A 22,567-nucleotide genomic window follows, 5' to 3' on the forward strand; every position below is an offset into this window, starting at 1 on the left:
TTTTACATCATGCACTGAAACATATCCTGTTGTAAAACACTGCACATGGTGAATTTTGTTACAATCTTCTTAGAGGAGATTTAGATTCAAGCAAATTTCATCTCCTTATCCTCATCTACAGCACACCTGAAACAAAGACAATGGTAGAAGTATTTTCTGTTTTCTGACAAGGACTTCATCTGTATTCACTGTGTATAAAGTCACTGCTTAAGTATAACTCCACAGGGCTCCACTTCTGGACTAGACTGTTGTCTTTGCTGCAGAGCAAACCATTCAGATGGTTGTAATTGTACTGTACTACCAGGGGGTCCAGCCTGAGGTCTTGAGCCACAGAAGCTTTTGAGCTGTTTGCTTGACGGGTAGCAGGGATGTGCTTGGCACAGGGGGTTCTGGATAATCTGATTTCCTACTGATGGAGGTGTTAGCAGTTAGCAGCTGCTCTTGAAGTTGATATTGCTGGCTCCCCCCAGAAGCCATCTCTGCACCCTATCCAGCTACATGGCCCAGCAGGACCCTGTGACAGCCACTGTCACCTCCTGTACATCTCCTGTGCTCTTCCACTACACAAAAGGGTAAGACTATCCACATCTGCAGTGAAACTTGTTTCTACTCTTACACATTCTCACTATGCAATTCCACCAAGGGGTGGATGGATAATATTGCTAAGTCAGTCTGATGGGATGGTCCTGTTAGCCCTGCCTTGGCCACAAGCTGTGGCCATTTCTCTTGTGCTTCCCCGGCACCACAGATGATCATTTCCTTTCATCATTAGCAAGTTTAGGGAACTAACCTGTCAGGAAATAACTTTTTTTCTAAAGCCAAGCTCTTCTGCCTCCTTAGTCCCCAAAGCAGATCACTGCAGATAATTTCAGGATCACACAAGACACAGTGCAAGCAGAAGTGAGGGAGAATTAATGGGATAGAAAGTTGCACCTTTTGTCATTCAAGTTGCACTGAAAGTTATGCCATTAGACACTCTTTTAGGGGTTCTAAAGTAAACCCACTCACCAAAACCATCTGGGTTTAAAACCAGAATTCTCTAATCCAGAACCTTTTAGTTATCTAGTTTCTACCCCAGCCTGACAGGTTGCTGGCACAACAGGGGCACTAGGGAGCAGCCATGGAGAGGCAGGTGCAGAAATCCTCTAACACATCAGGGGAACTGTACACTTGGTCACGTGGCAAAGCATTGGTAGATGGCTCACAGGCTCAAGAAAATGTGTGTTTCCACTTACTCAGGGTGAACATTGAGCTTACAGACCTTTGGCTGTAGAATCAGATCTCCCAAATTAAACAACTCTTTCCCAGTTCAACACAGAGTAAGCAAAAAGTGAGGGGAAAAAAATTTGAAAGGTTCAGTGCAGGGAACCTCTTTGTCATATATGACATGCTTGTCATGTATTTGAAGGTAAGAGTGACAGGGTGGGTAGGAGATTCAAAGGCCATGGCTCCACTAGTGATTTTATAGACAAATCTGCAGCACAGCACTTTTTTTCTTTCCATACTCAAACCTACTTCAGGCATTGCCTAGGTGCTTGGATTTCTAAGTTTTTTTCTGAGTCATATATATTTTATTAAAAAAAAAAAAAGACAGAAGGGAGGAAAATAAGAACAGGTGTCATCTAAAAGTGGTGAAAGATTAAGCGAGAAGCAGCTCCAGAGACAGCCAGACCCATGCACAGTCTCCAGCATATGGTAACTTTTCCAGAGGTGTTGCTCCAAGCAAACAACTGCAAATGGAGATTATCCACCACCAATTTCAGCAATATAACATTTACCCACTTCTTACAGATACCAAACAGGTGAGTAATTTACCACTTCATCTCTCTTCAGTCACCTGGTAGCCACTTAGAGGAGTAGAACTTGCCCAGCTCTTATTTCAGGAAAGTCTTTTTCATTTCCTTCACATAGAGTTCTACCACATTAATGACATGGAGCTTAGATGACATGAGAAGTGGAACTCTTCCAAAATACATTTCAGTTCCTGTCAGAAAGTATTGCGTGCCTTTGTGCAGGAAATTATAAAATAGAAAATAAACATGTAAATATACCATTTCAACACATCCTCTACATCAAAGCAGACCTGATGGTTTTAATTTCAGCTTTTTGAGGTTTTGCTTTTATAAGTTGCTGAATTTATTTTGTAGCTCCTGTTTATGAAAAGAGCTTTAAAAGAGTTATAAATTACATTTATCAAATGAAGAAAAACTACAGCCATAAAGTTCCCAGAAAAAAGGAAATAATGTGAACCATGTATGTGCACTTGTGCGAGGACACACACACACAAACTTATGTATTTTTAAGTTAGTGACTGCTGAACCACAGACCACATGCAGAAGAGTAGAAACCACCCATAACCAGATGTGCCACTGTAAAACCCATATTTTAGGATATATTCTATGAAACCCTCAGTATACAGGAAGACGTAAGTTCCCACACTATTAATATCAGTGATATGGATTCCTAGAAAGACTGACTACCTTCACACACCTAAAAATAATCCAAGTTCCAACTGGGAGGTACAGCCTTGGGGAAGTAGAGAGGGGGTTTAACGGAGTTAAAACACAGGATTTTGAAAACCATCCAGCTTAACACAGACGTGAGAACAGCAGCAAGACATCACTTCAAACCTTCTGAGAACCAAGGGGCTGCAGAAGGAATTCCACCCTTTCCCACGGAGTTCATACATGAGCACTGCACCTCAGCTGAGCCCATCAGAGTGTGGCTTGTAGGGCCATGCAGAGCCCCCTTTGTTCCACCTGAAAACAGTGGCCTCGGGACATGCTTGAATTTTCCTGTTGCAGCAAAGTGTAGCACTGGGCTAGTGAAGCAAAATGCTTCAGTTCTCTGCTCTATCCACAGCTGAATAGGAAACCCCAATTCAAAGATTTCCTTCTAGCTATAAAAACAAAGCAAAGCTGTTTACAGGGAATGGAGAAATAGTCATTTCCAAAGTCCCTATCCAGCTGCAAATAGAGCATATAAGACTAGATAGCATTTTTACCTCAGAATATCTCTCACTGATCTAGTAGAGCAAAGTTTGTTGATATTCAGGGTTGCAAAGCCATCTGTTTACTCAGGCTTTTGTCTGTCAGCATAGTTTGAAGAGGTCACTTTGAGAGATCAATTTTTTTTCCTGGGGGTTTCTTCAGAGCTACCACAATTTGTTATTGCGTCTCTTTAGAGGCTTTAATTTGTGGTTTTCAAGATTGCATAACTGCACAGAGAGGTGGTGAGAGGCCCACATGAATAGTTCAAAATAAGTTTGACAATATAGTAAATATCTACTCAGTAATTTTCCCTGGACTGAGCACCGTGGAATGCCAAAGGAGTTATTAATCATGCTAGTGGATGAACATGGCTTTATGAGGTCTGGAGCATACGTTTCCCCTCAGATGTTAAAATGCTGAATTACCTTGCTGCTGACCCCAACTAAAGATGACCTACCAGGGCACTACCAACCAGCCATCTGATTAGATTGCTCTAAACCAGCCTATTCAGAACCAGATAAAGAAAAAAATAAAATGGGATTTTAATTTTGCCTTTTATTTAGGGTTTTTGTAATAAGTTACATAAAAATTAAGCAAGCTGCCTAGCCTCCCATGAGGAGGCTCAGCATTCATTTTTCCATTTCACAGATGATAGATGGAAGGTACAGACATGCAAAGTCACTTTTGGAGCACAAACTGCGCCTGGGGGAATTGCAGGTCCTCAGGGTCTTTGGGAATCTGCAGCCAGAGACCTGGCACTGGCCACAGGCAGAAACAGAGCACTCAGGAGCCACAGGCACATTGGGTTGCATGTCCCAAAGTCAGTGTGACAGGCACCTGGATGAGTGGCAGCTGCAGCAGTAGCTCAGGGTTGCATGAGCCACATTTGCATAGCAGAGGGCAGTGTTCAGCATTTTGGACAAGTAATATCCCTTTCTGAGGAAGCTGGTGGGAAAATGAAGTGCATGCTGCAAGCTGGGAACCCTTCAGCAATGGAGTGGCAAAGTTCTGAGCAGAGACACCAAATTACATTTAAGCTCTGTACTTTTGGGACAGGTCTCCATCTAGTTCAGCAGGAAGGAATTTGCAGGCCATAAATTCCTTCTGATGGGTGAAGACTGAAGGTGGCCAGTCAGTGTTCAGCCCTGCATAGTGAGCACTTTGCTGCTGATACACAACGATACACAACGACTCGCGTGTCCACTCTGGGGACAGCACACAGGTCTGCCTGGCCATGCCCGTGAGGTGACGCTTCAGTCCTCAGTTTAAGGATTTTGCCAGACCCAGTCCCGTGAGAAGCTTGTGTTTGTCACTTGACAGGTGCAGAGAAGTACTGCCGGCTCCTCCTGGGACGCCGTAAAGGAGCGTCTGCCCTGACTCGCTGCTCTCGGGGATGCAGCAGGACCCCAGAGAGCAGCGGGACATCGCAGACGCAGCGCTCTCCTCCTGTCGCCTCCGCCGTCCCCTCTGCCCACCCATTGTAGTGCTTCCCGCCGCACCGGCCCCGCAGCGGCCGCGATGCAGCCCCGTACTCCCGAGTGCCGTGTGGGGCAGGTGGCGCGGCGCGGGCAGGTGGCGGGGCCGGGGCAGGTGGCGGGGCCGGGGCCGGGCGCGGACGCCCCGGCCGGGGCTGAGGGGCCCCGCGCTCCCGCCGCCGCCGCGGCTTCTCGGCCAACAGCTCCCTCTGGCGGCCGCCCGCGCCCCTCCTCCGCCCGGGGCAGCGCCCACCGGCCCGCGCCCACCTGGTGCCCCCCGCGCCGGGGCCGCCGCCGCCGCCGGGGCCCGGCCCGCCCAGCGCGGGCCCGGGGGAAAAGGGGGGCCGGGGCAGCGCCCGCCGCCCGTCCCGCCGCCGCCGCCGCCGGAGGATGTGGCGGCGGGTTCGAGAGCCGGGTGCTCCGCGGCGCCGGGGCGTGCGGTGGGGCGGAGGCTGCGCTCAGGGGGCGACCGGGCTGCCGGGGCAGGGAGGGGAGGAAGGCGCGGGAAGGGACGCGGCGATGGCCGCCTGTCCCTGTCACCTGCAGGCGCTGCCGGGACGGCCCCGGCCCCCGCTCCCGCCCCGGCCCGAGCCCGCACAGCCCGTGGGGAGCCGGGCCGGGGGCGGGCTGTGCCTGTTGCATTGTCCTTGGCGGGGCTGCCCGTGAGCGCCCGCCGCTATCTGAGGCCGGGGACCCCGGCGGTGCCTTGTGTCGGACTCTCTGCCCCGCCTGATAGCGGCTGCACCCTGCTCCGTTGCACGTCCCTTGCGGCTCCCGCCGGGGCTCTCTCCCCTTTTGTCTGTGTATTTTTAGGTCATTAGAGTGGAGGGGTAGGTAATCCCCAGGCTCAAGTTCCAGAGGGGCGGGTTCTGGACGGAGGTGGAGTCACTTTTCATTTAAATCCCTGACTATAAAATGGGCTTAAAGAGAAGCGGGATCTCAGCTGTGCTGCACAGACCCCGGCACGCAGGGTGCGTGGGGGCCCCCCGGCAGCCAGCGCCCTGCAGCACAAGCCGCTGCGATGCTCCACTCCGTCGGCGTTCACACCTTGCAGCTGCTCACCCAGGCGGCCGCCTGCATCCTCCTATTTCCCCGCTTCCTGCTCACCGCCGTGATGCTCTGGCTCCTGGATTTTCTGTGCATTAGGAAGAAGATGCTGACGATGCCCACGGCGGAGGAGGCGGCCAGCGCCAGCGAGGAGCCGCCCCCCGACGACCCCCCGGTCTGCGTGTCCGACTCCAACCGCATGTTCACGCTGGAGTCGCTGAAAGCCGTGTGGCACGGGCAGAAGCTGGACTTCTTCAAGTCGGCGCACGTGGGTTCCTTGGCCCCTAACCCCGAGGTGATCCAGCTGGACGGGCAGAAGAGGCTCCGCATCCTGGACTTCGCCCGCGGCAAGAGACCCCTCATCCTCAACTTCGGCAGCTGCACCTGACCCCCGTTCATGGCCCGCCTGAGGTCCTTCCAGCGCCTGGCCGCGCACTTCGTGGACATTGCCGACTTCCTGCTGGTGTACATTGAAGAAGCACACCCCTCCGACGGCTGGGTCAGCTCGGATGCAGCCTACAACATCCCCAAGCACCAGTGCCTCCAGGACAGGCTGCGGGCAGCTCAGCTGATGAGGGAAGGGGCGCCCGATTGCCCCCTGGCCGTGGACACCATGGACAATGCTTCCAGCGCCGCCTACGGTGCCTACTTCGAGAGGCTCTACATCATCCAGGAGGAGAAGGTGATGTACCAGGGAGGCAGAGGACCAGAGGGCTACAAGATCTCGGAGCTGAGGAGATGGCTAGACCAGTACAAAACCCGGCTCCAGAGCCCCAGCACGGTGGTCATCCAAGTGTAAAAAGGACCTGGCAAGAAGCGCAGGGGTGGAGAGGCGAGGGAGGGCGGGAGGAGAGGTGGGGAGGGAGAAGGCACTGCGTCGCGAATGGCAGGAGCTGTCTTCCCGCGGGGACACTCGAAGGAGGCTGCTGTGCGAGCTTTCGAGCAAAACGTGCCATAGTCCTTTCTCTATTCAAATCATGTTGATTTGCCAGCCACGCTCTGTCAATACTGTATTTCCATGTGCGTTTTGTAAATAACTCTCTTTTTTCCTTTTTTTTTTTTTTTTCCCTAGCGTTTACTATTTTTTAAGGAGGCTCTCTTCCTACGGGATCTGTTCCCGGCTGCGTGTGTGCGCGGGTGTGTGTCTGAAAAGTTGTGTACAAGTGCTCCGTGCTGCCTAGCAAGTGCTAACTGGGATTTCTAGTATTTCTTTGTGATGACCGATTTTGAAATGGGTTTCTCTAATGCCAGGAAATCGCGTCTGATGTTGTCAAATACTAGAACTGCCAATAGCCAGAGCTGGACGGAATGTCCTATTTATGTGGGGGGGTTTTGTAAGACGTTCGTTCACCTTCCTTTTTTTTATGAATTTTTTTAAATAATAAAGGTTGAGTAACTACACGTCTAAGGTTGACTGCCTTTCTCTGTCTTCAGACCGCTACGCTCACTTTCCCTTTTGCCTACCTCGCAGCACCCCCCCGCAGCCGAGGAGGGGCAGGCGGAGCGGCAGGCGGGAGAGGATGCGCTGCCGGGGGCTCGGGGGCGGCGAGCTCAGCCTCGCGCACCGCCCGCGACCCGGAGGAAAGGGAGAGTACTGGGTGTCCCCATGGGGAAATCCAAACCTCCGGGGCTCCTGGGGGGGAGACCGGTCAGGAGGACCCCGTGCTCCCTCAGTGACCCCGGCGAGCCGGCCCCGGATTGAGCCCTGAGCCCTGAAGGGCGAAGGTGCAGGTCTGACCGGCGCCGAGCAGTCAAGTGAGTCCTGACCGAAAACAGGCTGGGGAAAGCCGTCCTGGGCGGGAGAGCCGCCCCGCCAAGGACACCTCGTCTCGGGCGGGCTGTGCCAGACCGGAGCCCGGCCGGGGCAGCGCGAACCGCACCTGCGGTGAAGCGCGGCTGAGGGGCTCGGGCAGGAGGGCAGCGCCCAGCCCGGCCGTGCGGGGCTCAGCCCCACCCCCGGCAGATACGCTGGAAATGGTGCGGGGTGCCGAACCTTGCTCCCTTGGACCCCGACAGGTGAGACAGGGGGTGGAGAGCATCCCGCAATCTCCGCAGGAGCCATACAAAGCTGCCCAAAGACAGTGGGTCTTTAAGGACCACCCGTGGCGCCTCTGAACGCCTCCACGTCCTTGAGAGCAGCGGGACGAGGCGCCCGAGCTTTTAAGCCCCTAAGTTTTGGAGAGGGGTGCACGGCCCGAAAGCAGGGCGAGCCGCGGACGCCGCTCTCCGCAGCTGGGCACCGAGTCGCGCCCGCAGTGCTGAACCGAACCCGCGGGAAGCTGTTTGTAAGGGCGTTAGAGCCCCTGCCTTGACAACGCTCCTCTGGACCCGCAGTGTTCCAGTCTTTCAACATTCACGGTTTAGACTAGCACGCGTAACTGCTCCCGCCTTTCCCCGCAACAAAAGCAGCACCGAGTGGTCCCTCACAGAGAAATCAGATGCTCCGACCCTGCTCGTCCGTCCCCTTCGCCCCCGCAGCCCCCTGAAAATAGGGCCTCTCTGCTGAGGTGTCAAAGGATCCGGCTCAGGTGCCCGCTTCGGGCTTCCCGACCCGCCCGGCCACTGCGCCTGCTCTGGCGGGGTCGAAACCCTTTCAGCCCTTCTTCACCTTTCCTCTGCCCCCAAGAGCGGACTCCCCGGCACCGGGCTCAAGGCACAGCTTCCGCCCGGCTCAGGTGCCTCCGGTTGATGCTGGGGCGGCGGGGCGAGAGCCCGCCCTGAGGTGGTCTTGCTTCCCTGGCCGGGCGCCGGGCGCAAGCACAGAGCCCTCTGCGAAGTCCCGGAGCGGAGGGGAGCCTCGGCGGCAGAGCCAGCAGGACAGGCTGCGGCAGGGCATCATCCCGCTCCCCCCGGCATCGCCCCGCTCCCCCCGTCATCGCCCCGCTCCCCCCGGCATCGCCCCGCTGCCCCCGGCATCGCCCCGCTGCCCCCGGCATCGCCCCGCTGCCCCCGGCACGGGCAGCGCCCGCCGAGGCACGGCAAAGGTGTGTGCGTGCCTGAGCCGCGGCCAGCGCCCGTCAGTGCCTCCCGCCTGCATGGGCACATCAGCCTCGGCTCCCTCCCGGCACCCCAGGAGGGAAAATGAGCGCTTCTCCCTGGTACGAGGCTCCCGAGCCCCGCAAAGCTCGCCCTGCCCCGCTGCGGGACAGCAGAGCCCCCGCTCCGCCCTGCTGCCCGCGGATCTCAGCGCGGCACCAGCCCTGGCCCTGCCCTGCTGCGCCTTTCCCAGCCCCACGCACGTCGTGCCGTATAAAACAAAGGCAGAGGAGCAGCGGGTCTCCTCTCTCGGCTACAAGGGCAGACTGTGTACGCGATTGCTTTTTTCTTTTTTTTTTTTCTTTTTTTTTTCTTTTTTTTTCTTTTTTTTTTAACAGCTTAGTTTTCCTGACTTTACAATAAAGCCATTCTTTGCTTTCTCACCTCGTTATCTCTTTCCTTTATCCGCTTTTGGCAAGCTTTAGTTGTAATTCCGAAGTTACGGCAAGAGCCGGGCACATCCCCACCCCGGCCTGGCCCCCAGGACATTTTCCGGTCATACAGACAGAAATGGTCACTGTGGGCTTTAATAATAACAGTAACAGCCTCATCTTTACTCTCTACTACTAGCAGATCTTGGTCAAAGGCTATATGAGGTCAGGATTTTTTTTTCCCTAAATAAGTCAGCTTTCTAAAGCTACATTCCTCCTTTAAAGCGAACACAGAGATCTTATTTATCACTTTCTCTTTAATCAGCAACAGAAGAAAAATTTGCTATGAATTCCTGGAATCCCTGAAAGAGATCACACTTTTCCTTTGCACAAATCAAAGTTATCTGCTTCTATTATATCCTCCACTTAAAATGAATCATAAGCCTCCATCCCACTGAGCTTTCTCGGGGATACTTGTTTAGCACAGACGAGAACAATACGCTGTACATCTAAAGAGCCCCGGGCGGCAGAAGCCTCCCCGACTGATACAAAGGATTGAGAAACGTCCTATCTTTAAAACGCATTTTTAGTGCCTTTCCACCTCCCTAGTGCACTACAAACAGAAGTCAGAGAGTGCAGAGAGATTTATCAGAGAGAATTCTGAGTGGCAATTACATGTTCTGTCAATAATTAATTGAATTATGTCCTCATCATAATTACATACAGTCCTCTAGCCAGGAGGAGAAAGGAAAGAAGGAAGTTGTGGTGTGATCAGAGGGGGATCTCAGGTCATGGTTCCAGTCATTAAAAATGTGATGTAACATTGCAATCTGGTGTATTCTGAGACACAAATGGGGAAACACAAACGAAACCAACTACTAAAATCTTATTTGATTTACAGCAGGGAGATAGAAGAAGCACTTGCCTTCATTAGTTGTTTTCATTACTACTTTCTGCTGGGGATTTAAAGGTACTTTGCCATGCAAAGACCAAAGGTCTTGCTCATTTGAACTGTGACCTATATGTTATAGTCTTTCTGTTGTTCACCACATACTATCTGACTACATTGGGTGTTTCTGACGTTTGAAATAAAAATTTAAATTGGTCCAGAAATTAAAATTAGTCCAGCAAAGCAACCTATACTCAATACAAATGACATATTCAAATAGTCTTGCGAGAAAATTCTTACTCTGACACTTATTTCTCTGTACTTCTTCCAGTCATAAGGGAGATCATCATATCATTATTAATTTATTATTTACTAAGAGCTGTTAGAGTACTCTTTTGGTACACAAATGCAGGAAAACAAAGAGCTTGATTCAGTTCTCACACAAGTTTTGCACTGGTGTAACTTCAATGACACGGGTGTAGTCACTTCAGAACCACCTGGGTGTAATTATGATCAAAATCTGGGCTATTGCACTTCCTTTGCTTTTCTAATGGTTCAAAACCTCTATTTTTCTACAGCATGCTGTGGAAGACAGACAGCTGTTTGCATATAGAGCTCAAAAATCATTCTCAAGTTCCTCCTCACTGCCAGTGCCAGGGTCCTATATCCTGCCACAATTTAGGCATGTCAGCACATTTCCTCACCATTCTGCATCCTCCCTACAGCATGAGAGCTGTAAACCCCATCAATATGTGTTTTCTTCCACTTGTTAAGACAGATCCTCCTGGTGTCTTGAGCTTTAGATCAGGTAGCTTTTCGTTCTAATTGCTTTTAAGACCCAGCTGCCAAAAGGGAATTTGACACCTGCTTCCCTCTTTGCAAATTTCTCTTTTCAGACAAAAGTTTGATGATGCCTCTTGAAAAGGGGTTCATTTATGACCTCCACTTAATTGACTAACTCATGAATTTCTCATCTTCTTGGCCTTCCACCTGCTTCTTCAGAGATTTTGGAAATGGTTTACACTGGTAAATGTACTAACACTTAATGGCCAAAAACATCTTAACTAGAATTACAAACAGTATTCAGTACTTCCTAAGTGAAAATGCATCACAGGACAAGGTTAAAATCCTTCAGCCAGTATGTTTTGCATGAGAATCCTTCTCAGGGCTTGTGCCCTCAAAAGTAAGGCTCCCTCATTCTGGTCCATGGAGTTCCTGTGCCAATCAATCTTATATCAGGTCTGTATGTTGTTTCATCCCTCTTTGGCAAATTAATAGCTCCGTCCTTACTTTGCTTATGGAAGCATTTGCTTCCATTTCCTTTCAAGTAATAAATGTCCTCCATCTTAAAAGGACCTTTAGGACATGGCCATATGGGGTAAGGTAGCTCAACCCCCTACAAAAACCCCAGTGGCCAGAATTACCCAACATGAAGGTGATCCCTGAAAGTCTGATAAAGGTATCCAAGAGCTGCATTTCTTACTGGAGTCTCCAAGAATGAACTGGCACATAGTTCCCAGCAGAAGAGCATTCCATGATCCATTATAAAGCAACGGGCACCATGGAAAATTATAAACGGATTTGGATTTTACTGAAACCCCTAGCAATGAGGGTAAGAACCATGACTAAGCTTTCATTCATTTATGCCCATCTTCTCACCATCTTAGGTTTATAAAGCATCTAGTGCTTCAGTGGTCTGCATTTGATGAGATTTTCACATTCCGTTCCAAGTCATCCCAGGCTGGAATTTCAGGTCATATTTCTATTTTTCTTGCATCTTGATTTTCTTGCCTGAAGAGTCAGTCAGGATATATATTCAGAATCACAGCATATTCTGAGCTGGAAGGGACCCACAAGGATTATCAAGTTCAACTCTTATATGAATGGCCCACATGGGGATGAAACCCACAACTGTGGCATTATCAGTACCATGCTCTAACCAGCTGAGCGAATCCCTTGCAGTGACAAAAATTCAGTATAGTTATTTAATCACTACAGGTTGTCAGGCACAATTTCTCAAATTATGTACCACCTTACAGAAATAAAATTGCATAGAACCTCACTTCAAGTATCATAAATTTTAAAAACTTTGTGTTTAAACATCTTCCAGAGCTTTATCTAAGCTCATAGTTCATATAATTTCGCAAGCATAATTATACCAAAGATATCATTAGTGCCAAAGACCTGATAGTGAGAATAATTCCTAAGAATAAAAAAAATCAAAACATCTGGATAATTTTTTTTAATATATGCTTATTAAAAATACATGTTATTAAGTTATAGATAATGTTTTAATGTATATATTATGACTTTTAAGAATTGTTCTAATGGAAGTGACCCTTAAAAATCTATGCGACTGAGTTGAAGAAATTCTGGAAGTTGCACAATTCCATGCAAGAAAAAAAAATATTGTTTATTTGATCATTTTCCATTTGTGATGAAGGACAATCAGGAAAGAATAGGGTGCAAGGCTGCTGTCAAGCAGATTTGCAGCACATGGACATAAAGAACATACTGTGCCACCAACACACAGACACATACAATCACAGAGATCAAAATTAGCCCAAAGTGTATCTGGAACATTGGAAAGGGAGAGGCAGGGAGTTGGGCATTTTATAGAATAAAATAGTTATTTCAAGAAGTGATAAATATACAAAATATTTTTTAAATTACTAAGTTAATTTCTGTGTATTCTCACTCAGAAGTGGAACACATCCATTGCATGGTGAATAATGAACAGCTTTGGGGAAATGGAAGACATTAGACAAAACTCAGTTGTTTAGTTCCCTCTATTTCATTTAATCATGGTTTTTTTTTCCTTTTAACTTTATATTGCCTTCTCTAGAAGGCATACCACTGGAATTATTATGCTGGGTTCTAGTTTATTTGATGCTCATGCAGATCGGTGTGCATTTCTGTCAGTGTTTAGTTGACTGAAGTATTTTTGATACTAAGTAATCTACCATGACATCAAACTGAGTCAATTGTTCTATCTACCTGATAAGAGCAAAAGTATGGTAAGCAAATGCAACAGAAGAATTTGGAACTGTTCCCCAGAACTGACCGTCCAGACCTCTCCTATTCCCATGAGATGTTTTCAGTTGATTCATTCAGCCATAATAAATTCCAGAAGTTATCTATTGGGAGGAACAAAATGGAAGAAAAAAGAGCAGACTGAGAAAGAAATGTCATGGATCTTGCACTTCAGGTTTTTTACTAACTGAGTAAAAGTCTCCTGCTGCCTTTTCATGAACACAAAGACAGGTTTGGAGGAGCTCTATAGTGATTTACCAGTAGAACTGAAACAAATTGGTACATACCTTAGAAGTACATCTGTTTTCTAAAGCTGGGGAGGAAGCTACCCAGAAAGATGTATATTAGCACTTCCTGCAGCTACTGCTGGGAGCTGGATAGATATTTTTTCTTTTGCCACATATTCTGTGTCACCATGAAATCACTTTGAAATCTTCTGGTTTGGTAATAAATCTAATCCCAAGAAAAGAGACTTGACAAAAAGGAAAATCAGAGTTTATTCTGTCTTTCCAGTTATTGAGTGTGCCCACTGACTCACAGTTCATGCCTAGATCTGTCAAGCCCCTCTTGCTCAATGCAGCAGGGCAGTGGTTCAGGGGCTGGACAATGGAGAAGAAGCCACTGAGGGCTCTGAGAGGGACCACAGCACTGCACTACAAATTCCTGAGATAAGGGCCAAACTGTGGGACAATGAGAAGAGGGAGAAGATTATCCATTCCCATGCACAGCACTGACAGCTGACAGACATGCACAGATAAATACTGTCTCTGAAACCTGGGGCTATTTTTGCTACCAGGTGAGAAATCAGGGTGTTCTTTGCAATTCCCATGTCATTCGTTTTTAGACGATGGATGTGTCATCATTGCAAAATGGAATTTGGGGTTTTCTGGAGAAGAAATCAACACTTAAGTCATACTTTTGAGCAAGTCAAAAGACACCCAAGGGTATGATTGCCTTGTGTGCTGTTCTTCTTAATAAGACCAAGGAAAAGCATCACTGGATGGGATCATAATCATCTGCTGCTTTAATGCAGACAATCGAAGAATTCTCCTTACTGATGGCTGTAAATTCATCATTATGGATACCACTCAGAGTCATTTGGCATGACATTTTTTATGCATAGAACAGAAAAGTGCAGTATTAGTTCCTGAGTGATTGGATGAGTTGTACATCCATTAATGTGCATAACAGAAAATGTTTCCAAGCTCTGACTTATCTCTCCTACACAAACTGAAAGATGCAGATTGACTTGCTGCTGTTTACTCAAATTTTTGGTGCATTTTTTCATTCTATCCAAAGTCCTGTATATTTGAGAGCCTACTATCACCATGCATTGTAGATTTTACTGCTGACTCTGAGATTGTAGCAGTCTGGCTATGTTCACATATTATGAAATTTACTGGATGACAGGGAATAGTTGCACTAACCCTAAAATGAATAAACATTTCTCAGTTGACAGCTTTGGGAAATGATGGAATTGGTAGACTATAAGCCCAGGAAATTTGGAAAAAATTTAATCAAATTTTTTATCCACCCAATTGGTAGTTCAACCTGGTTAAAATCCATGTGTCATTCATCTGAAAACTGCAATGTAAGTCCACTAAGAATCCATTGTAACATAAAAACATTAAAATTAAAACGAAACACCTTATGCTGATTTTCATAATAGACCACCTTTTTCATTTAAGATGTTTCATTTCTAAATGGAGCTAGATTAAATTTTCCAGGAAAAAAAATTCATTTTCCATTTTGGCCAACTCAAAAATATACATTTTCCAGTTTTTCAAGTGAAATAACATATACATTATTCAAATTCCCTGGTCTGTAGTGTGTCTTCCTGTTCATGAATTGTTCAGGAACTGGTTATAAATTAACTGATCAGTTAATTTATGCAAACATTTCCTCAATCAAATTACATGAAGAAATCTCAGCCAAGAATGTATCAACTAATTGTTCACTTAGGATATTTATTTGACTGTGATATAGAACTGTCACTTATATGAATGGTGTCATATTTGCTCCCCTGCTGATTACAAGGCTTTTTTTTTTTCAGAGAGGAAATACCAAATATCAAAGTAAATATCAAATATCAAGTAATGGCATTTTTTAGATGTGAATTATCAGACAAATAATCATTAAATGTTTATGAGATATACAAATTTTCTCTCTAGACAGCAGCATTATCTATGTTTAAGCCATTGACACATTTTCAGAACTCTGAACCAACATCTTTTATTTAATGATATGCACAAACTAGAGTTTATAGGAGAGACCTAGATTATAAGAATGCTCATAAAAATAATAAATAAAAAGCCTACATTTCAGCATTTAGGCTTCCAATATAAGCAATAAGGAGAACTCAACCCTACCTCAGCTGCCAGACAGTGAAGACACTCACTTAAAGGAGGATATTCTGGTACAAGCCCAGCCCATGTCCATGGATCTGAACCTGGAAATTCCATAACCTGGACAATGTCATGGCCTGTGAAATACAGAAACCATTTTCTTGGAACTTTAAGGGAAGAGGTACTGGTCAGCACTTGTGGCAAATGGTTGGAGAAAGACTGTTCATTTTCCTAACAAAGCTGCTTACTGAGGATATAAAACAGCTGTGTTACAGTATTAAGCAAAATATCAGGTACATGCCATAACTGTGAGGCTACTATTTAATTCCAGATGACCAACATTCTTCTTTGTTTTATTCTGACCAGAAAGGCTCTTCTGACTTGAGAAAGCTTCCCAACATTTAACCAATGCATTCCCTCATAAAAGTATTTAACTCACCAGAAATTTACACACACTCCAAACAAAACAAAACAAAACAAAACATAGAAAAAAGGGGAAAAAAAAGAAAAAAAAGAAAAAAAAAGAAAAAGAAAAAAAGAAAAAGAAAAAGAAAAAAAAAAATAAAGGGTTTATCTGAAACTTTAAGGTCAGCTCTAGGATAGACTTTTGGACTCACTTGGAATTGCTTTCATTGTCTGACTGGTCAACATGGTTACTTATCTTCCCCTGCTGTGCATATGACCAAGTGTTGTGTAGGCAGGCGTGCTGGCCAATAAAACCTCAAAAAGCAGTGAAACATTCCCATCAGTGCAAGCAACAGCTCTCAGTATAAGTAATTGTCTTGTCATATCTCCCCAGGCCCATTCTTTTCCTTTCTCTCCCTCTTTCACTTGAATTTCCTCAGAAATGTTCTTTCTCCATCAACATAGCCTCATGTTACTTCTCTGCAGCTCTGCTGCCCTCCATTCTAAAATCTGGCATTACATTGAAACTTCCAAGAATTCCATTCTCTGAAGCATTATGAGTCACACTGTAGTCCTCAGCAATATTTTTAAAACACCAATGTTTTTTTAATCACTCTTGAGACCCACAGAAGAAAGTAAGGATATTATCTTGCTAACTTACAGTCGTGGTTGTTTTTTCTATTGCCACCCACACTCTCTCATCTTTCTCCAGATACTCTGCTCCAGTCTCTCAATAGTGCAGGCATATGGTATTCAAGCATGCCAGAGTCTGACTTCAAGTTTTAGTCATTTTTCTTCCTGTAAAAAGGATGGAGGGACGTTGAGCCTTGACCATTTGAGAGCTTTCTTTACGGGACAGTTTTATTCAGGTTTATACTTCAAAAATATTATATGCTGTACTGCAAAGCTAAAAAAGAAACATCAGGACTAGGCCATATTTCATCTTATCTGAATCCCAGCAATGCCATGTGTCTGGTATGTCAGAGGCAACACAGAAATCACTGGTCCAACTGTGAACATAGGAAGGGGAGAATTTATGCCTGCTTCTGGGAGTGATTGCAAAAAAAGGCATTTTGGCAGAGGAGATGGTTATCTTCATGAGCTGCAGTTGTAAATACTATCCCTGATAAGAAAAACATAAATCTTTTTTCTACTGTTTGAAGAACTTTCCATTTTAGTTAGAAAAAAGAATCCAAGTTACTAAGCTATTGTAAAGTTATCTGTTCATTTTCATTGTGTTTCGATGCTTGTTTGTTTTTTTTTTTTTGAGCACAAGGATGAGGCAGCTTCTATTATGAAAGAGTTATTTGCATCTTAGGACTGAAGTTCCACAAATTGCTGTTATCTGCTGTGCAGGTGCTCATGTGACATACTGAATAAATATACCTTAAGGTGAGCACATAACACAAGGTGAGACTGGACAATGGGTGTTCGATAAAGAGGATCCCTAAAGACAACAGTTATCTGAGTTCTGTAGATATCAGCTTTTGCATGAAGCACTTGAGGATGGCTGGCTGTCCCATGATAGTTTTTAGACAAAGCTGCCAGGAAATAAGAGGATGAAGAGACCTAGATTCTAAATTACCAGCTGATCATGTGAAGAAAGTACATACTTAGGTCTCAAAAGTTACTGAAAAATGGTCAGTGAGCTTGCCTGTGCAAGAGATGGTTGAGAGAACTGTGAAAATAAACACATCATTGAGAAATGGAGGTAGGATGAGTGAGATTTACTTAAGAAAAGGTGAGAACAGTGTTAAACAAGATAGAAAAGAATCCATATTAAATAGTAGCATTAATGCAGTAAGCCAGGAAGCTATGAGTGATCAAGACTCCTCAAGAGTCACAGTTAGACACGTTTACTCATATATTTATTTGTCTACATAAAATAAAACACAATCATACTGAAACTGCTCATTTTACATCCTACTCATACAGGGCTTTTCTGTCTCACTGCCTCATACCAAAAGGTGTGGAAAAGCAATAAAGTTGTTTTTCATTTTGGTAGGATTTTGCTTCTACTCTGTGTGTCTCTAAGAAATCTTGACCACTTTTTTTATTTGATTGTACCAATACTAAAATTTGGAGTAAGTTTTAACTCCTGGGCTGCACCCAAAGCAGTGTGGCCAGCAGGTCAATGGAGGTGGTTCTGTCCCTCTACTCTGCCTTCATGAGACCCCACCTGGAGTTTTACATCCAGCTCTGGGGTCCTCAACACAAGAAAGACATGGACCTGTTAGAGTGAGTCCAGAGGAGGGCCACGAGAGGGATCGGAGTATTGGAGCATCTCTCCTGCAAAGAAAGGCTGAGAGAGTTGGGGCTGTTCAGCCTGGAGAAGAGAAGGCTCCAGGAAGAATTCATTGTGGCCTTCCAGCACCTAAAGGGTGCTTGTAAAAAAGAGGGAGTGCAACTTTTACACAAACGGGACAAAGGGGGATGGTTTTAAACTAAAAGAGGAGAGATTAGTTATAAGGAAGATAATCTTTACCCAGAGGGTACTGAAACACAGGAACAGGCTGCCCAGAGAAGTTGTGGATGCCTCATTCCTGGAAGCGTTCAAGACCAGGTTGGATGGCTTTTGGAGCAATGTGGTTTAGTGGAAAGTGGCAAGGGGATTGGAACTTGATGATCTCTAAAGTCCCTTCCAACCCAAACAATTCTATGATTCTGAGATGCTGTAACTACCAGGCCAAGACATTTAAAAATTGCTTTACTCACTGTGGGCGTTTTTAAGATAACAAAAGAAAAATTTCTAGGAAATAGGTCAAAATATTAACACATTTCTTAGCCTAATGTTAAACTTTTAAATCCATATTTAGTCTCCCTCATGTCATTCTCAGTGAAAGATATCCACAAATCTCAGTGAATGACTACGAGCTACAACTTGGCCAAACATCGCACTATCTAAAAAATTAATTATCATTATAGATTCAGGAGCCTATTTAAATACAGGCATCCAGTTTTGAATGTTTGTCATAAGAGTGTTGCAGTGATGAGCTCAAACATTTGGTAACTGCTGATGTCATTGATGAGCTGCAGAGATTTCAATTTTCCGCAGAAGATGCTGTTACCGATAGAGCACCTCCTTAATCCACTTGTTTCTTTATTTTTATTATTTCTAAGAAAAATAATATCTTCACCATCTCTGAACCCCTATCAGTGTGATTTTGTGCCTTGGGCAGAAGAGACTCTAAGGACAACCTGTGGGCTGGGCAGCACACTTCAGGCTTAGCAAGGAGAACGTCATCAGTCAGAGAACAAGAGCCGAGGAAAAAGACTCAGAGGTTACTCTGAATCATTCTCCTGAATGATACTTCATACTACCTCTTACTGGCTTTTCAGGAATAATTAGAAACAGGCAGCAGTTACACCATTTCTGTAAGTTTAAGGCAAGCTGAAAATCAGAATTGAATTGTGTGTTGCTATGTTTTCAACAGCAGAAAATGTCAAGAGCACAGGCAATTTCCAACTGAATTTACCGATGCTTTATTCAGTACTTCACAGGCAGAAATGCCAAGTGACACAATAGGGAAATCCAGCACAAAGTATGAAGTATAAAGGCCTGAAAATGAAGATTGTAGTGAAATTTAGAAATGTGATACTGATGTGAATGTGCATGTCTCTAAAGCAGCCTCTTCTATTACAGATCTCAGATGTGTATATGCCAGACGTAGCTGAGTGAGAGCCAAAGCCTATATTAATTTTCTTTCTGTAAAAGTTGGATACATATGTATCTGAAAATCAAAACACAGAAAATAAGATCAGAAAGCCCATAAAGACTAATGTTTAATTAGTTACAGGTTAGTAACTAATTAGTAGAGATGCAGGACCTTACCTTAAATGATTTTTTGTTTCATTTTGTTTTCTTTGCATAAAATAAACTTCTGGAATTTGGTTTTCATTATAAGCATTCTTTAATGAACTCTCTGGTGCTAATTATTTAGTCAGAAAAATAAGTGGTATTTTTTCACTTTTACCTTCTTTTTCTATGACAAAAACAAAGAAGCAAAATAGGGGGAATACTAGGGGGAATCAAAGGGTAAGTATCCAAATAATTTAGAAGATAAAGACTGCATATTTTAACAAGTCTACCCTAGTATGGCAATATGATGGGAGTTACAGCTGTGACAGAGATTTTAACTGGAGAAGAATCAATGCAGATCTGCAGATGGAAGTCATGTCTCAAAAATGTATTAGGCTTGCCCAAAGGAGAATGTGGATAGGGCGATCTGGTAACTGCAGTGCTGCAATTCTATACTTGGATACTCTGCTGCATATGTCACAGATTTCCATGGGGCTTGGGGAAAATTCACAGGCCTTCTAGAGAACAAAGTTACCATGGCACAAGAGGAATGGTCCTCTTGAATATTATTAGCTTTTTTCAAGTTAGGAGGGAGAGGAAGGGATGAGCAGCCAGTTGTCAGAAGGGAAGAAGCTGCTCACAGGGTGTTACAAGGTCTCTGCTGGAATCTCTGCTGCTCCCACTCCTGAGTAACCTCAGACACAGAGTAAATAGAAACTTTATATGTTCTGCTGGTGATCCAAAATTACTCAGGATAGTCAAAACCAAAGTTGTGTGAGGCAGAGTACAGAAGCACCTCGCAGTCCCAAATCACTTGATGGTCAAGTGACAGATGAATTCAAATGCCATTTCTAAGTAGGGAAGAAAAAGTTGTGTAGACATTTTGCACATAATGCCTGCCTGATATAACTCTGAACAACAAAGTCTACAGAGATTTTAATGACTTAATTAAATGAAATATTAATTTATGTCCATGATTCAGGGTATTCCTGTCAGTGTCTTTTAATTTCATTGGTGCCTTTTGGACTACCACAATAGTTTTTATAATTCCATTCAGAGATTAATCTTCTCTTTCTTTAAGTGCTTCATAAATATAAACTAATTTTCTATATAACTATCATAGAATGAAAACTGAGATATTTCAGTTAAAGGAATTACACAAAATGCTAAAAATATGTCAGATAGTTCTCTACCAGAAAACTTTCATTTCCATTGAACCCCTTCTTCAAAGAAATTAAATTAAATGTATGCATTTCTTGGGAAAGTGGAAAAAACTTTTAAAATGTAGATATATTTCAATCAGACATTTCTGGAAAAGAAAGGTTCAAATTTTCACAGTATAAAAAAATGCAAGTGTTTGAACTGATTGTCTTTATTTTAACCAAACAGTACATTTCAAATAACCCAAAGTAGTTTTAAATTGCATCTTTCCCCCCCTTCAGGAGGTGTTAAAGAATTTCTCTTTCTTGTTTCCACTTGGGGTGACTTTATTTTACAAAGTATAAATTTATTTTTTGAAAAACAAACACATTCATTCACTGACCAAATCAGGATCTGTTTGTTCATTACATGTTTTGAGTAGACAACACCACAAAAGCTGCCTTTGAGAAATTCCTAATATCTCCTGTGTATAAACATTATCTGTCTAGAATTACCTCTTCATAGATTAACTTTCCTGGGTAGAGTATGTCCTTGTTGGTTATTGATCCCTGAAATATCTTTCAAGAGGTTTGTGCACTTGTAGTAGATACTGAAACAAAAAACTGAAGTGTCCTGCCCCAGACAAACCTAGGCTGAAACTAAAACCTTTACTGACAGATGAGGAAAAATACTGAAAAATCCCCACCTAATTTTAATAGAGGATTTTATATTAATCTTCAAGTTTTTGGTAGTAAAGCGCTGAACCATGGTCTGAAAAATTGGCTTCACCAGCTCAGTCAATCTGTAATTTTACATACAGCCCAACTAAAGCTGTAGGCATATGAATAGTTTATATTAACTACCTGTTTTTAGATTTCTTCAGCTGCTATTCTTTACCCTTGCAGGCCCTCTGTTATGTATGAAATTAAAATGTCTTAAAATAACCCCATGCACTAAAAAATGCCCAGAGAAAACTGTATAACCTGGGGAAAAGAAGGTTCCTAGTGTAAATAAACACCTGAAGGTGTGCAGGTTTTCAGTGATGGCCAGTGAATAGGACAAGAGGCAATGGGTATCAACTGGAACCTGGGAGTTTCCATCTGAACATCAGGAAACTGTTTTTCCTGTGAGGGTCCCTGAGTGATGGCACAGATTTGCCAGAGAAGTTGTGGAGTCTCTATTCATGAACATATTCAAAAGTCATTTGGACAGGGGCAAGTTTCTCCATTTGGTCCTGCTGGAGAAAGGGGATGGTACCAGATGCCCTCCAGAGGTTCCTTCCAACCCCAACCATTCCATGATCCGTGATTCTGTGAAATATCACTCAAATTGACAAAATATTAAAGAGGAAAAATGGAAGAATAAAGGAATAATTAAAACAATCATATTAAACAAGAAAACTAAGGAAAAAGAAAATGTGCCTGAGCAACTAGAGCGGCAGAATCTTACTGCTACATTTATTTATAATAAGTACTTAATAAACAGCTAGGAAAAAATATAAACTGAAAGGGGGGCATATGTATCCACAGATCACAGAAGAATTACTGAGATAATTTATGAACCACTGACAATTAAACTGGTATGGCAAGAGGAACAGGTACTGAGAAATGAAATAAATTCCAAAGAGAGAAATACGGTTAATACTTTTCACAAGGAAGTCCAAGGAATTCCAGTACTTGCTTTCCACTATCTCTTCTCCTTCCAGAAAAGCAATTGGATCCATGCTATTAGGAAAAAAAATTTATGGACCCAGTGAGAGATCAAGAGCAGACTAGGACCATAAGCAACAGTAGAAAATGAATAGGATCAAAAGGTCACAGGATAATTCAGGTCGGAAGGTACCTCTGAAGTTTATCCAGTCCAGCCTACAGCTGAAAGCAGGGTCAGCTGTGAGATCTGTCCAACTTATTCATACAGAGCTTGGTCTTGAAAACCTTCAAGGACTGCACAATTTCTCTTAGCAATCTCTTCTGATTCCTGAGATCCTGATCTGTTCTTGACTGCCAAACTGCAAAAAAGCTTTTCCTTAAATCCAGC

The 22,567-nt window shown here is 44.4% G+C and overlaps 1 protein-coding gene across 3 annotated transcripts in view; it reads left to right on the forward strand.

Annotated features, from left to right (window-relative positions):
- DIO3 (iodothyronine deiodinase 3) overlaps positions 1 to 22,567 on the forward strand; it is a 114,655-nt gene that overhangs the window by 65,473 nt on the left and 26,615 nt on the right. The window contains exon 3 of one of the 3 annotated variants that reach the window (XM_077180711.1): positions 5,612 to 6,338. The exons of 1 other annotated variant lie outside the window; for it this stretch is intronic. In XM_077180711.1, coding sequence (XP_077036826.1) covers positions 5,619 to 6,311 — 693 coding nt within the window. In that variant the 5' untranslated portion in view covers positions 5,612 to 5,618 and the 3' untranslated portion in view covers positions 6,312 to 6,338. Of the gene's footprint in view, positions 1 to 5,355; positions 6,339 to 22,567 lie in introns of those variants that run through there. One more of the 3 variants, XM_054635651.2, reaches the window with a different exon arrangement.

The sequence above is a fragment of the Agelaius phoeniceus genome, chromosome 6 (genome assembly GCF_051311805.1).
Source record: "Agelaius phoeniceus isolate bAgePho1 chromosome 6, bAgePho1.hap1, whole genome shotgun sequence".
Lineage (NCBI taxonomy): Eukaryota > Metazoa > Chordata > Aves > Passeriformes > Icteridae > Agelaius > Agelaius phoeniceus.